Source organism: Cotesia typhae, unplaced genomic scaffold (genome assembly GCF_013202065.1).
Source record: "Cotesia typhae breed Kobodo isofemale line unplaced genomic scaffold, CoteBio_Ctyphae contig_20, whole genome shotgun sequence".
NCBI lineage: Eukaryota > Metazoa > Arthropoda > Insecta > Hymenoptera > Braconidae > Cotesia > Cotesia typhae.
Genome location: NW_027423725.1, coordinates 1,890,855 through 1,907,433, shown reverse-complemented (window position 1 = coordinate 1,907,433; position 16,579 = coordinate 1,890,855). Strand labels below are relative to the sequence as shown.

Below are 16,579 nucleotides of genomic sequence, written 5' to 3'. Positions count from 1 at the left end.
ACTACGTAGGATGTATTTATATAATACAACATAGTAGCGTAGCGGAGTATAGTTGTCGTTGAGTCTTTTAACAAAACGCGGGAACGTTGAAAATAAGAAGTACTTACACAAGAGTCAGATTTACCCTGTGCGCATACAACAAGTACCACAAAATGATGAAGATTCCGCATAGCAGTACCCCCAACTTTAACCCTCAGTACCTAGTACCTGGAATATCTTCTTTCTTCTTTCTTCTCTTTTCTCAGTATAGCACAAAATACAACACGAACACGTTGTATTCAACTGTTACACTTAATACTTTATTTTCCACAGAATTCGCAACCGCGGGCTTGCCTCGTTTATCCTCACCAGCCAATAGTAGTCTTCCGAGGAAACAAACATCCAAAACATAGCCACGCCTCCTATATTCTTCCATTGGACGAGAGATCGGTAGTTACGGGAAACTTGACTGGAGAAATTTCTCTGGTGAGGGAACAAGTTTAGGGAAGGGGCAGTAGGTAGAAGGTAGAGTGAGACGTAGGTAGAACTAGGTAATTCGAGTATTCGAGTTACTCGTCGGTTATTGAGGGTTTAGCTCTATAATAACTCGCACGCGGTCACTACGTCGGTTGTTATATCGTTTTATCTCACCGTTCCACGTGGAAATTTTATTTTGTTTAGTGAAGTGGTTCCTGTGTAGTGCGAGTGATTACGTGCTTCTAATTTATTTAATTATTTATATTTTCTTCTAACTCAATTCTATATTGATTAATTTATCCCACGTGGTATCAATACGGCTAAATCATTGAGCTGGATTATCAACGTGCCGCCGGCAACTTTATAAGGTAATTTTATTTTTTCTGTTTGTTTTTTTTTTTTTTTATGTTCAGTCTTGTTTTGCGTACGAAGAAACGACGAGTGAATAAATTCTACGAACTCGAGCGAGCGAGTTATTTTTTGGATCGAATTTCGCTTGATTAATTTTTAGAATTTGGTCGTTTAAAAAGCCGTTAGAGTTTTCTTATTTAGAGAAATTTATTTGTTAGTTTTATGATCAAGTATTTGGACATTTTTTCATGGGTTTAGTATTCTTTATTGTTGACTTTTATGTGACGAGTCTTGTCAAACTTTCATATTTAAATTTTTGTAATAGCCATCATAATTTATTGAAATTAATAGCTGGCTTGAATTTTAGGAATTTTTGGAAAAAATAAATTGGTTTTGTTGTCAATAAAATTTTGAAAAAAATTCCACGTAGTAAAATCTTGAATAATTGTATCTAAAATATTTTAGAATTTTTTTTTTTCTTAATTTTGAGAATGTTTTATTTATTTTATAAACTAATTATCAATTTTATTGTTGTGTGATTAAAATAGCTTTATTAAAATTAAAAAGAAATACAGAATAAATTTGATAACAGGCATCTGACAGCTAATAAAAAATTATTTAAAAACAAAATTATAAGAAAAATTGTTTTTAAAAATATTTTAGGTATTGATTTTTTATTTAATCAAAGAAATTGTATGAAAATTAAGTTAGCCGACATTTCAAAATTTTTAGAAATTTTTTACTGGAAAATTTTCAATTAAATAATTAAAAAAAATTTTCATCTGTAAAAAACAAGAAAAGCTATAAGTATAATTTTTTAGAAATTCCTTTTTAGTTGTAATTTAATTAATAAAAGAAAATCAAAAATTTTCAGTGTCATGAAATTGTCAGTATTATAGTATATTACACCCCTTGGGAAGGAAAATAAGAAAAGCCTCAGATCACATGTAATTGTTGGCCGAGGCGAAGCCGAGGTCGACAAACATGTGATCTGAGGTTTTCTTTTTTACTTTCCAAGGGCTGTATACTATTTTTTTGTCCGACGAAGGCGGAAAGCGGCAACTTTGTTTAGCGTAGCGGGACGAAAGTTGCCACTTTCCGCCCGGAGGGCAAAAAAAGTCATTTATGATTTTACTAAAAAATTTTGTTAGTGTAGAAAAAAAAATCTTCCACCTGTTGTATTAACTATCTAAAATTCTTAAGTTGTTGAAACAAAAGATTACATGTTAAACCTTACAGTGTTTACTGCATCATTAAAGATTTTTTCTTATCTATAATTATTTTATTTATTTATTGATTTTATTGTATTTTTATTTTATTATTTATTTAATAAATAAAAAAAATAAAACATAATTATTTCACTAAAATTTTAAAATAGAAGATAAATTTTTGTAAATGTAAATTTAAACATTTGGTAAAAATTAAAAATTGAATAAATTGAAATAAATGAAATTTTGTTAAATTTTAAATTTCGATTATTGATTATGATAATCAATTTTATTTTAAAAAACAAATAATTTATTTTTTTACTGAAATTGTTTTTTAGTAAAAAAATTTATTTTTATATCACAAGTTCCATAGAATTAATTCCATGGATTTAATTTATTACTTATGGAAATTATTTCTAATAACTCCTATAAAGATTTTAAATGTTTTATTTAACAATAAAAAAAAAAAAAAAAAGAAAAACAAGTGTCGAGTGACTGCTGTTTTTTTGTATAAGAAAATTCTAAGTTTTTGTTGTGAAATCCGTTTTATTTTATTGAATAGAATTATAATTAAATAAAGAATTGGGACATTTCTCTGTGAGGTATTTTCTGAGAATTTCTTTGAGACATCATGACTTTGAAATTATAAATAGAATTTATTCTATAACAAGCAGGAGTTCGATGAAAATTTAACTATGCAGCTGCTCAACAATGTTTTGATTTGTTTAACATTTAAGTTAAAACAAAAAAAAATGATGAGAAGTGAATATTTGCATGGTAAAAAATTGAAAAACTGCAATTTTTTAAAAAAGGAAAAAAATTAATTATTTATATATAATTTTAATGTGTAATTATGATTAAAATTATCTTCTATTCAAACAAAAATATTAATTGTAATTGGAAATAACATTAATTATAGAAATTATCAGTAATTTGATAAAAAAAACCCGCATAATTCCAAAAATTAATTCTTATTATTATTGTAATTATTGACAAGTTTTTATAAATTTTCCCACTTATATATTTATACTCGATTTAATCTTTATAGTAATCTTTTATCTACAATCAAATATTTAAAATCGAAAAAACCTTTTGAATTATAAATGTTCAGAAAATTAAAAAAAAAAAAAACTTTGTTTACATTCTACAGAAAATTTTTTTCTACTAAACATTTTATTATTAGTTAAAATTTTGACTTTTTATAAAAAGATAAGAAGTACTTCAATATCGTCCAAAATTTAAAAGTTAAAATGTAACAATTTATATAATTTTATTAATCAATAAATTAGTGCTAAAAAATGCATTAAAATAAATTAAAATTTATATTTTTTGATCGTTTTTAATAAAAATTTCTCTCAAATTTTCATTAATTTCAGTATAATTACTAATTTTATATTCAATTACGTCATAAACGTAATCTTGTAAACATTGTTAAGAGTTGATTTGTAAATTTGTAAATTTATAAATTTTTAAATTGTTATGTTCTTAATTACTTACGAAGTAAATTAATATTAATTATGTATGCATTTAAATATATTTCCATTGTTTTGTATTTTTGCCATTCGGCTCTGACCTTGGCATATAATAAATAAATAAATAAATAAATAAAATAAATAAAATTTTAGTACACATGTGCAACTGATTTATTATTGCAAAAACTGAATTATTTTTTAGTTTCAATCTAATTATTTATTAGTAATCATTATCTTTCTCTTGGTTCGAAAATAACTAATAACTTAGTTCAGAAAAACTTTTTTTTTTTTTTTATTAAAATAGAACAGTTGACATTTTTTTACCGAAGCTTAAAAAATTATCTTATTAAAATTTTGGGTTAACTTTTTTTCTGCTGTAAATTCTGTCAAAAGGAATCCTAATTAAATCCTTTTTAATCGTAAATCGATTTACAAAAAATTTTTGCTTATTCAAGATACAAAATGCTTTTCTAACAATTTTTATTTGTCTTTAAAAATTCACGAGGAATTAACATACTAAAAACGGACTTCTTAACTCTTGAAATCTTTTCTTATCAATAAAATTTTCTGCAGCTTCAGTTAGGAATCAAAATTTTCTCAAATCAATTATTTTAATCAAGTTTAAATAATTATATTATCAATTAAAATAAACAAATATTGTTTAACTTAAATTTTTTATTTCTTATACGATTTTTTAAAATTCAAATTACCCGGGTATTTTTTTTTTCAAATATTTAAATGAGAACTAATTTAGCAGCTATTTATTAACTTTTAGAATTTTTTAACAAATAAATTATGGCAAAAATAAATGAAAAAAAAAATTGACATTTAGAAATTTAAAAAAATTAAAAATGCAATTTTTTAAAAATAATTTAATTGTTAAATAAAATCAAAAATTAGTCAAGTTACAGCTAACTTTAATATCATAATATTTAATTGAGAATTTAGAACAAAAAATACCCAAATGAAGACAAAAGAATTCTTGGTTCAACTCAATCCTTTTTCTGTCAAAATTTCCTCTTATTGTACCAGTGCGACAAAATTTTTTTAATTATTCATGATGCGACAAAGAAGCAAGCATAAAATTTATTAATTCCAATTGTGGCATCTGAATTTCAATAAATAAAAAAATAATTTATACGAAAAGTACCAAAATGAAAGCAAAAAATTTTTGATTAAAAAATTCAACTTATCCGTTTCTTTTTTTTTTTTGCCAAAATATATACTCAATAAAATCGCTTCAATTTTAAAAAGTTCGCCAAAAAAAAAAAAGGAAAACAAAAAAGCACGCCTAAAATAAAAAATCCGAAAACAAAAGTCACAAATTATAAAGAATCAGTAAAACCCGAACGAAAACTAGCCAGCTCGAAAAAGAGAGATGAAGCTTGCTGAAGAAATCCTTGTGTAAAAACAACAAAACATTAGGACAGAAAACACCAGGGGGTTAAAATCCAGGTCTGGGTAATAAATCGCACCGTGCTCTCTCATCTATCGGTGTGGTGTTGGTTCCCTCCTTTAGGAAAACAAAAAACTACCCCAGAGGTCATAGAACCGAACTAAACATTCAATTAGCGTTTCCTAATTCCCTCCCCAGTTGTCAACAAGCATTACCATTACTTCCAGCATCTTTCGTGTTGTATAGTACCAAATAATCTCTCTTTCACTTATTCCATATTGTTAAACTCTTACTCCCCCATATTAAATGTTGGATGTTCTATGTAGAGCATACACTAACACATGAATATGCAGGGTAGGGTAGTGTCTTATTCCCTTTATCCGTGACCCCAGTTGACAATCGCCACCATACCGTTAAACTCCCAACGCTATCGGTGCCCCATTGCCGCCCCCGGTCGACTTTTTTCGTCACCCCTGTACTGTTCATGACCTCCGTACATATCTATTAATCCCTGCTCTGATATAATGACAACAACAATAATAATACTTCAGTGAATGACACTCGACACACCGATAGCTCGTCATCTATAGAGATCTTTTTATTTTCTAACCCTTGGATATAAATAGGACCGGAAAGAAATAAAATAATTCCACTGAGGCTTTCAATTCCAATCTCTACCGCATCTACTATTTTTTATTTTATTTTCATTTTTTAATTAATGGATACTTCAAGCTTAGGGTGTTATTGTACCCTCAAAGTGTCCTCGGGGTTATTTTGCTAACTTATAATTTGCAGAAAAAAGGCTGTCTTGGTTATTTTAATAAAAGTTACCACACAGAAAAGAAAAATTTCTTGAATCAAGAAAATTGTAAGGAAGACCGAAGTTATTTTGGAGCAAGAAGAAATTTTCTTGGCTTAAAAAAAACTGCATTCAAAAAATTTTCAATCTTCCTTAAGATTTTTTTGATTTAAAAAATTTACGTTTGACTTGAGACTTTCTTTCTTTCTGTGCATACACTGAAAAAAAAAATTCTTGACTGGAGTGTAAATTTTTTTGGCTCGAGAAAATATTAAGGAAGGTTGAACATTTCTTGAATGAAGTCAAAGTTTCTTGAGCCATGAAAATTTCTTCTTGGCGCAAGAAGTTTGTTTTTTTCTGTGTAAACTTTTTTAAGCGGGAAATTATTTTTTTGATTCAAAAGTATTGATAAATATTTTATTTTTAAACTTACTTATGTCGACATTTGAAAAATAATTTTTTGTACTTTTGATTTCTTAAGGAAGAAAGAAAAATTCTTTTTTTACAAATCACAAAAATATTAATTTGATTCCTAGATAAGAGAAAAATTCTTAAACCAAGAAAAGAATTTAACAAATTTTATTTGAATTAATTTCCTAAAATTTAAAAATAAAAAAGATACATTATATTTTTTAGTAATTTTTTAATAAAGTTAAATTTTTTTAAGCCAAGAAAATTTCTTCTTGCTCCAAAATAACTTCGGTCTTCCTTACAATTTTCTTGGTTCAAGAAATTTTTTTTTTCTGTGCATCGTTGAAAAAAGTAGAAAATATTTTATTAATACAAAAAGGTTCAATAACTATAAAAATAATTTTAGAAATAATTTACACTGTGGAAATTTGCCCAGTAAAAATTTTAGAAGGAAGTCTTATTCAAAATTTTCCCACTAAAAATTTAAATCTGTCTTGTTCAAAATTTTCCCGCTAAAAATTTAAATCTGTCTTGTTCAAAATTTTCCCACCAAAAATTTAAATCTGTCTTGTTAGAAATTTTTTCAAATTGTAAAAAGCCGCGCATTTCAAATTTAAATGTAAGTCTTGTTTAAAAATTGCAAAAAATTATTCAACAGTAACTTAACTTATACATTTTGAATCATATTTATTCAAATTTATTTTCCATTAAAAAACTAATTTTTTTAATAGATATAAAAAACCTTAAATCCAAAAAATTCTTAAATATTAACAATAAACTTTTTTAATCACTAAAACAAAAATTTTCTTGGTCCAAGTAAAATTTCTGTATAATTTACAGCTTAAAGTTTAAATTAATAACTAATAATTTTTAGTTTTGATATTAATGTTTTTTGTTATTGCAGAGCCGGCGGAAACATGTGTAACGGCAATGCTGCCTTCTCAGATTCACTGCACAGCATGCAGTGTTTATCGGGCTCAGGGTCCGCACCAGCCGGTGTTGGTGTCGGTGTCGAGCAAATGGGTGTTTCACTTGCTAACTCCCTGAACGCCGCAGCATCTGCAGCCGTGGGGGCTACTAATAAGAAACCGCAATCGGAGCATATCAAGAGGCCTATGAATGCGTTTATGGTGTGGTCGAGGATGCAAAGACGGAAAATCGCTCAAGATAATCCTAAAATGCACAATAGTGAGATTTCGAAACGATTAGGTAAGTTTTTTGAGAAAAATTTTTTTTTCGTTTTTTTAATACAATTTTTTAACTAGTAAAGTAGCTAAATTTTATTAAAATTTTTTTTTTCATTTTTAAATTAAAATTCATAGAAATTATTAATGTCTATAATTATTCATATAAGTTTAATTAAAAAAAAAACATCCATGTGAATATTCAATTTTATAAATTCGAATTTTTTATGATACTGAAGTTAGCGGTCAGCTGTCAATTTAAAAAATTTTTTTAACAACTTAATTACTATAAAAAAATGCTTCTAAAAATTTTCACTTGTAATTTTTATTAATTTTCACATGTGAAACTTTTTAATTAAATTTTTCTTTTAATAATTTAATTGCTATAAAATTCTAAAAAAATTTTTAATATTTCTCTAATGAAAAAAAGAAATTTTTAAACAAAATTGTGTGTTAACTATGAAAGATAAGAGAAATGTTCCAAGAACTTTTTTCATAGAAAATTTAATTTCCTTCAAAAAAAATTTCCAATAATTTTTTTTTGTATCTTTAATATTTTATCCATAATGAATTTCATAAAATAAGGAAATTTTTTTTTATGTATTCGTTTTATTTCATATTATGTCGCAAGTGAATTTAATTGAATTAATTTAAATTGAATAATATCGAAGCAAGAATGAAATTTTGAAGAGATTTTTCTTAGATCAAGTATTACGTTTTATTACTAAAATGAATATCTTTAACTCTCTAAATTAAAATACATATGAAAGTCTTGAAGTGAATCATTAGGTCAAAACTCGCAAAAAACGGGCCACAATTCCTTATTGGTTAAAATTAAGGCGCGCACGTAGCACAGTATTCAAATTTTTAGTAACTAGAATTTAAATTTGCGCGCGCAAGCGCCTGCATTTAGGATTTGCATATATTTTCATGCTTATGATATATTTGACCAATCACGTTACGAATAATTTGCTTACATGATATATTTTCATATTTTTCATCTAAATTATAAGAGTGGATTTATCAAAAAAGAACTTAGTTGTTACTTAGCTATATTTTTTATAGAATAATTATACATCAAATTGATTTAAACTAAAAATTTTACATAATTTTCTCAATTAATTGTTTGAATTTAATTTTTCAATGCTTATTAATTGATTTTTTAATATTTTTACATAAAAAAAAACTTTACAAACTAATTTGTTATATTGAAAAAATCTTTTGCTAATTTCGTCTTTTAAATTAAAAAAAAAAAAAAAAAAAAAAACAATTACAAAAAATCAATTTCATCGTCTACTATTTCATTTTTATAATTGTCAACCCTCAAAACTAATTACTCTCAAAATTCTCTATAAAAAAAAAAGAATCTGATTTAAAATCAAGCTTATCCCAAACAATTAATAAATCCTCATCTCACAACGATCATAACAATCCGTTAAATCGCTCGCGACAAATTCCATTATAGCAAATCGAGGATCCAGCGTTTGATGCGTCTCAGTATCACAAAACCTTTTCACAAATTCCTCTAAAATCCCATCCTATTTTAGCGGCATTGCGCGGGAAATTATTCGGTAGAGTTGCAGCAAACGATAAAAAAGTGAAATAAAAAATTTTAAGTATAAAGAAGCGGCTTTTAGCGAGATCCTCTATCAAGGTATAATACACATTTACAATAACGTACTCAGAAGCTCACAGTGGCTCCCTTATTCCGTCTCGTTAGTCTCACCAAAGACGACAAATATAGATATACATATATCCATATCCACATCCACACATTGAGGTTAGACATAAAGGAAAAGGGCGACATTTCCTGTGTGTACGGTAGTTACACGCGTGTGTAGACTATATAGCAAAGGAAAATCTATCAAGCGTGACGAAACGCGCTTCAAATACACATACATGTAGCCCCAACAAAACGAAAGGCATTTTTTGCTATCCAATACCTGGAAATCTATAAAGATTTTTTTTCGTACCACCTAAACATATTTTATAAAATATTGGAAAAATATTTTATTTTAAAGTTATCGCAAAAATGACATTCTGCAATTTTTGATTTATTAATAATTCTTTAAATAATTGTTCACAAAAACAATATAAAAAAAACTATAAAAAAGTATTATCATTAATTTTCACTGTAGTATACCGGTTAAAAAGAATAAACATGAAAAATTAACAAGACTAGAAATTTGAATAGCGCATTTTAATTTTAACCAACTAGAATTCAAATTTGCGCGCATTTTATCAAAATTTTGAAATTATTAATTAAAATTATTTAAAAACTGTACTTCTGTCATTCGTAATTTTTTTTTACTATTAGATATTATTCTTAAGTGAAATAACCTTAGAAAAGAAATTGAATGAACATTCAATGGGCGTGTTTGGCCGAAGTAAGTACTTACTAAATGTAGTAAGTCACTCACTATACTTACAAAATTTTCGGCCGGGACACAAAATAAGTGCTAACGCAGTAAGCATAGCTTAATATACGACGCCATATTGCTTATTGTTGATGTAAACAAAACGGACAAGAACAGACCTTGATTCACTAAATTATCGATATTATCCACTGGGTCGTTTAATATTTCTTCCAATAAAATATTTCTCATAAAATTATCCATTTGCAAATATTTACTTGAATTAAATTATATTGCTAAATTTAGTACTGTCAATTACATTCAGTATATGAGGTTATGTACGGGATATAACGCAAACCGGTGTTTTGTGTTATGTTAAGCCAGTAAGTCTGTCCTTGCCGAAAAGCGCTATAGTCAGCTTGTAAGATTTTAATTTTTTTATGCTTACTGGCTTACTAAGTTTAGTAAGAACTTACTTCGGCCAAACACACCCCATGTGTGAAGTAACCTTAAAAAGTATTGCTGTTATTAACCTGTAAGCACTCACGTTATGAGCATTAACATTCGACTTATACAGCGGCGTTGTAGTGCAAGTAAGACACTAAAATTCACGTGAGTTCTGACCGGTTAATGAATGGTAGAGTAATGCTTTAGATTATAATACAGTCCGATAATTTTTACAATAAATTTAACAGTGAATTTTAGAGGAAATTTCTTTTCGCGAAATCTTCACTTTCTCCGTTGTAGTTTGATCCCTCCTTGTATGCAAAAAAAAAATCCGTAACTCGCAAATATGTAAGTTCTCGGAAAACCCTTGACTAATCCCCTCTTTCCGCGAATTCGGGTGATTTTATCGTTGAACCAACCCATCGTCCGCCTTCTACGACTATCTCGTCCTTGACGACAACGAATGAGGCGCGGAACAACGCGAAAGCGCGCTTGCGCTTTTACCCCTTTTTTAATGCTACCTATAGTATAAGCTTCCGCCCACACTTTACACGATAAACCCCTTCACTTTATTCACATTTTCTATTTATTCCCGAACAAAAATAAATAACTAAAAGCACCCTGGTATATGTATAGACCCGCGGATAGAAAAGTCGTTACGAACAAACCCCATTGTTGAAATTGTTATCCCGGTATCCATTGCTGGCTCAATAGTTTGAGAAGTATAAAAAAATAAAATTTATACTTTTTATTGTGTGATACGAACCTCGATAGAGAGCTTTCAGGATTTTTAGTAATACTTTGTTATGCAGTTTCCTTTTATTGTTATGCATACTGGATGATAAGCAGATGGACGCGTGGTATATATCGGGATGGACTTTTTAATCAAGTGGATAGATTCAGAGTGTTTTATATGCGATTACATTTGAAAGCTTAGTTATGCGTAATCACGTTTAAATGCATCAGTACCCGGCAATTTAATGCTTTTAGTTCGGGGTTTATCACCTTTTTGATGGATTAGGAAATTGGGTTTAATCTTGACAAATTTTAGAGGATTTTTTACAGTAGCAACAAAATTATTGATTAAGTTAATATTGTAACTATACTTAGATAAAAATTTTTGGATTGCTATAGTAGAGCAGTTACTTTTACTTATACTATACGAAAAGAAAAAAAAATTAATTATTTATTTATTAAGAGAAAATATTTTGAACTAAGATCATTTTGAACAGCACACAGAAAGAAAGAAAGTTTTGAGTCAAGCGTAAATTTTCTTAAATCAAGAAAATCTTAAGGAAGATTGAAAATATCTTGGACGAAATTAAATTTTTTTAAGCCAAGAAAATTTCTTTTTGTTCCAAAATAACTTCAGTCTTCCTTACAATTTTCTTGGTTCAAAAAAATTTTTTTTTCTGTGCAGAAAAATTTTTGAATTAAGTCGTATTTACTTTGAACCGAAGCAGTTTACCTTTTTTTTTAAATTTCATTGCTTCTTTGAAGACGATTGCATTAAGAATGGAAAAGTTTGGCAAGAAGCCAATTTTTGACTCATGATAGACTTGAGAAGTTTTAAGTTTTTGTATTTTTACAATTGAAGGTTTAACAAATTCAATAGTTGATAATGACATCATACACCAAATACTTACAAACGAATTTAATAATTTTTTGATAATATAACTTTAATAATAACTAGAATTCAAATTTGCGCGCGCAAGCGCGCACCTGACTATACACTTTGCATATATTTTAGTGCTTATGATATATTTGACCAATCATGTTACGAATAGTTTGCAATACATATTTTTCATCTTAATTTTATTATAGGATAATAATTTGTTGAATACTTTGTTAATAATTTCTTTGACTTTGAAAGGTTTTGCAAAAGTCGACTTTGATCGACATAATTTTAAAAGATCTACTTAATAAATAAATCATTTTTGATAAAAGAAAGTCGACTTTCAATCAAAGTCAAAGTCAAATTTTTCATTCGTAAATTGAATTCTTCAGAATGATTTTCTTGGTTCAAAATTTGTGCAAGTTAATCGAGTTTTTTCGTAAAATCAAGACATAAGCGGGCTTAGATCTGTAAGCTTGTAATCAAAAATTCGTGAATTTGATTTCTCAGTCGGATAATTTAAATTATCACCGAAGAATTCTTTTTGTTTTAATAACTAAAATATGTTGTTACTTTAAATAGAAATTTGCCTAGTTAATTGTTTCGCATGAATGAATCAATTATTAATTGATTAGTTCTAACTTGAAGTTTGATTCAATTTGTCATAAACGTCATGTCATATCATATAGAATTTGTGACAATGTTAGAGTGTCGTTACCCTAGAAGTCATTCTTCCAGTTAATAAACTCATTTAATTCTTGTTTTATATAATTCAGCCTATACTTATCTATATTAGCATATTAAAAGATTAAATGATACATGTAATTAGTTTCGGTATACATTTTTTAGACACTAATCCTCCGGTTCTTATAGTGTAAGACTAATGTTTCGATATAAAAAAAAATTTTTTTTCTTTGCTAAATCAAAACTGTTTATTGGATGAAAAAGTTTTAATTATTTTAATTCATTTTGTATTAAAAGATTTTAACAATTTCGGGAGATCTTAAATATCCTATCCTACCGTCGCATCGTCAGGAATTTTATCATGCAGATGAAGTGAATTCTCAAGGAAAATATTCAAAAGTCTGTTTTGTTTTTTAACTTTCACAACAATATTAGCTTTTTTTCGTGGTATTGAAAATATCAATTTTTTTGTCCCTAGGTCTAAAAAGTGTCTCAAGTATTGTTTGTCCAAAAAATAGATTTTAAATTCATCAAACATCGCTCTCAAGTCAGAATGTAAAAACTAAATTACATAAAATTTTTGAAAAACTCACAATTTTTAACTTCCCGCTAAAAAATTGAAAATTTTCAAAAATCGGGAAGTTATTGTTTATACTCCGTTTTCATCAGATCTTGACGTTTTGAGATCCTAGGAAGCTTCCCTGACTATTCCCGCGATGGTGTCTGTATGTATGTATGTATGTTTGTATGTATGTATGTAAACCTCTCATAACTTTTGAGCGACTTGGCCGATTTGATCGCGGTTGGTGTCATTTGAAAGGACTTGACCAAGCTTAGATTTTGAATACAATTTGGACCGACTCCAACCCGTAGATTTTGAGAAATCTTAAAAAAACTACGAAAAAAAATTTTTTCAAATCAAGTTTTTTTTAATAGCTTTTAAACGGCTCGATAGATCAATTCCAAAAACTAATCAGCTCTTAACATCAAAAAACCACGTCGATCGCCACCAAGCCGGTCAAAATCGGTTGATTCGTTCGTGAGATCGTTGACGAAAGAAATTGAATAAAAGCGTTTTTTTCGAATTACACCGAAACTTCCGGTCTTATCAATTTGTGTTTAAAAATGTATCATAGAATTTGAAAAACTGCGTCAAATACCGCCAACCGCGTGAAAATCGGTTTATTCATTCAAAAGTTATTGCGGTTTGAAAATTCAAAATATAGTGTTTTATTGAACTTCTATCAGACTTTTAAGCTCGGAGAGCTCAAAACTACATGAAAATCATATTTTTGAGCTCTTTGAGTTCAAAAACGTAATAAACGCAATTTTGAGCTCTTGATTACGAATGTAGCGGGAAGTTGCAGGGATGGCCTTCAGGGTCAACCGTTTTCCTAATTTTTTTTCACCAATCAAATAGAAAAATTCTTTCTTGAATCAATTTGAAGGATTAATTTGAATGATTTTGATTCTTTTTCTTGAATAAATTTTTATTTTTTAGTGTAATTTCGACAAATTATGCCTCCATAATATTGTCAAAAGTAAAGGGAGATATACAAAGGAGTACAAACCTTAATTTACATTAAGAATGTACGACTTTTTTTTTTTTTTTTTTTTTTTTTTGTTTTGTTATAAAAAAGCTAGGGTGTACAACTTTAGTGACAACAAATATATACACATACATAATATAAAGAGGAGAGAGGGTTTGAATCAAAGAAAGACTGTTTCACGTTTCGTATATTTTAACTTGAAGCTTTTATCATGATGAAGCAGATTTTTTTCTTATTCACATTTCTTATCTATTGTCAATATATATATTTAATTTCGTGTTTAACGTTATATATATACATACTCATACACGAATGTACATAAAATATAAAACATAAACATAATAAGATGTCAATATGTACGAAATATTAAGTCTTCAGTATAGCAAATGAAAACGTATTTCTGTTCATGTGTTTACGGGCATTAAAATATATAATAGATTTAGAATAAAACTTATATTAGTATGTGTAATATGTTTATATATATGCGTTATATATGGCAGAATGTAGAAAGTCTTGAACATCCGGTGGGATCTACGAAACGAGAAAAATCCCGGACAACAGGAACCTGCGACTCCTCGTCCATTGAATCGCACACTGAGGACAATAAGTACGAGCCTTTGTCGCACAGTACAAAACACCCTACTATGGCAACACACGCGTGTACTTTCTCTTATGCGGGATTAAAAATGATCGTTCCCGATGTATATATATTTGCCGAGACTATTCTTTCAGTTCTTTTCTTTTCTTCTTTCTTTTATCATTTTTTGTAAGAAGAAATTTTTTACAGACTTTAAAATATATTATGAAATACGCCGGAAAGTACGTGATGAAATATCAAATAAAATAATGTTATGTGTGTATCCATTATTTTTTAAATGGAGCAAGGTACTTGATGTAAGCATTCCCGGAAAATTTTTGCTTAAATTTTTTTATCTGATAAATGATGTTGTTTGTTCAATTAGAGAAAATTAATAGGTTGTAGTTAGTTATAGTTGTAAAAAGTTTTGAAAATTCAAAAAATGCTCGCCTCATATTGCTCATTTATTTTTTAAGAAAAAAGTAATAAATTTTGTAATTGAATAAAACAAAGAAAATATTGATAATTAAGTAATTTCTTACTGAGTATTTTTCAGTTTTTTTTTTTTTTTAATATTGGCGCCCCGTTTTTCTTGACATATGCGCAGGTAGTATAAAAAAATTTAGCTTGATTAAGTGAGAGAAATAAGAAAAGTTCATTTGTTTTTGTACGTGTGTATCATAGTAAATTTGAATAAAAATTCATTAAAAAAAAAAAATATGTAAACTAGGCTACTGATATGAAATACGGCACCAGTTCATCGAATGTTTAAACTAATAAAAAAAGCCCAGTCTCGAAACATCAATTTGTTCGGGAGTAATCGTTGGTATACAGAAAGAAAGAAAATTTTGAGTCAAGCGTAAATTTTCTTAAATCAAGAAAATTTTAAGGAAGATTGAAAATTTCTTGAATGAAGTTAAATTTTTTTAAGCCAAGAAAAATTTTTCTTGCTCCAAAATAACTTCGGTCTTCCTTACAATATTATTGTATGAGTGCTATATGGTTGTGATAGAGGCATTTGAAGATCACAAAATCACTTAACCTTAACGAATCGGATGTAAAGCGCAACCTCACGCGCTTCGCACTATAAGGCGTGCAAAAGACAGTTTAACAGCTCAGTTTTAGTGATTGTTTGCTAGGTTAAATAATTAGTTGTGATCGAAGTATTGCAGTTGACACTCTGAAAAAGTTCATATGTGATCATCAGTAACCCATATATGACGTATGTGATTTTTATATGACTATATGTATTTCATATTTGAGGAAACTTGACCTATATATAAAATATGTGGCTTATATGATTCAGATATGATGCATTTGATCATATATATGAATTTTATAAGAATATCTATACATGACTAATATTCATATATGAGCCAATGTCACTCATATAACATAAGTAATTCATAAATGTTCATTTATCAGCGTATGTGATTATATATGATAATATATGTAGAATCATCAAAATTTTTATAAACATTTTAGAATTTCAAAAAATTACCAAATATCTCTTTACTAAACGTGACAAACATCAAAACGTAAAAAATTGGCAACGATGGCGCCCACCACACCGCTACCCGTTTTCGTTTACCTCATCGTCTTCGTCTATTAATTAACAGGCTTTGTACTTTTAAACGATGTTAAATAAATGGCATTGTTCACTAGCGAAAGGACGGAAAGGCAGTACAGGCGCTATTGTAGTTTTTCAAGCTTCTGGTCGCTTACGATCCCCCTTCACCTTTATTCGCAATAACTATATACTATACTATACTATACTATACTGTACTGTACTGTGCTATTCTATACTATATACTTGCTCGTACAGCACGTTGCGAGCGAATAAGGTGTATGTAAGAGAGTTAAATTGCGAAAAAGATAAAATACGGGAGACTTGAGTACAAGTACAAATGAGTTGGGGTTTAAAACTTGGCAATATATATATGTATTTCTTCCTCCATAGCTAATACCGTTGTATAACGCCGGCATTGTTCTAAACAAATCTACGACCCTCGTTTGTTCGGTGTATTGTGCAAAACACTAGTATAGTATGTACTATACTTTATGTAGTACTAGTA

The 16,579-nt window shown here is 28.1% G+C and overlaps 1 protein-coding gene across 1 annotated transcript in view; it reads left to right on the top strand.

Annotated features, from left to right (window-relative positions):
* The first annotated feature begins 560 nt into the window (after positions 1-560).
* The window catches only part of LOC141538140 (uncharacterized), a 33,063-nt gene continuing 17,044 nt past the window's right edge, over positions 561-16,579 (top strand). Inside the window, exons 1-2 of the mRNA XM_074259486.1 lie at positions 561-824; positions 6,998-7,302. Of these exons, the coding sequence (XP_074115587.1) occupies positions 7,011-7,302 (292 nt within the window). The 5' untranslated portion in view covers positions 561-824; positions 6,998-7,010. The remainder of the gene's footprint in view (positions 825-6,997; positions 7,303-16,579) is intronic.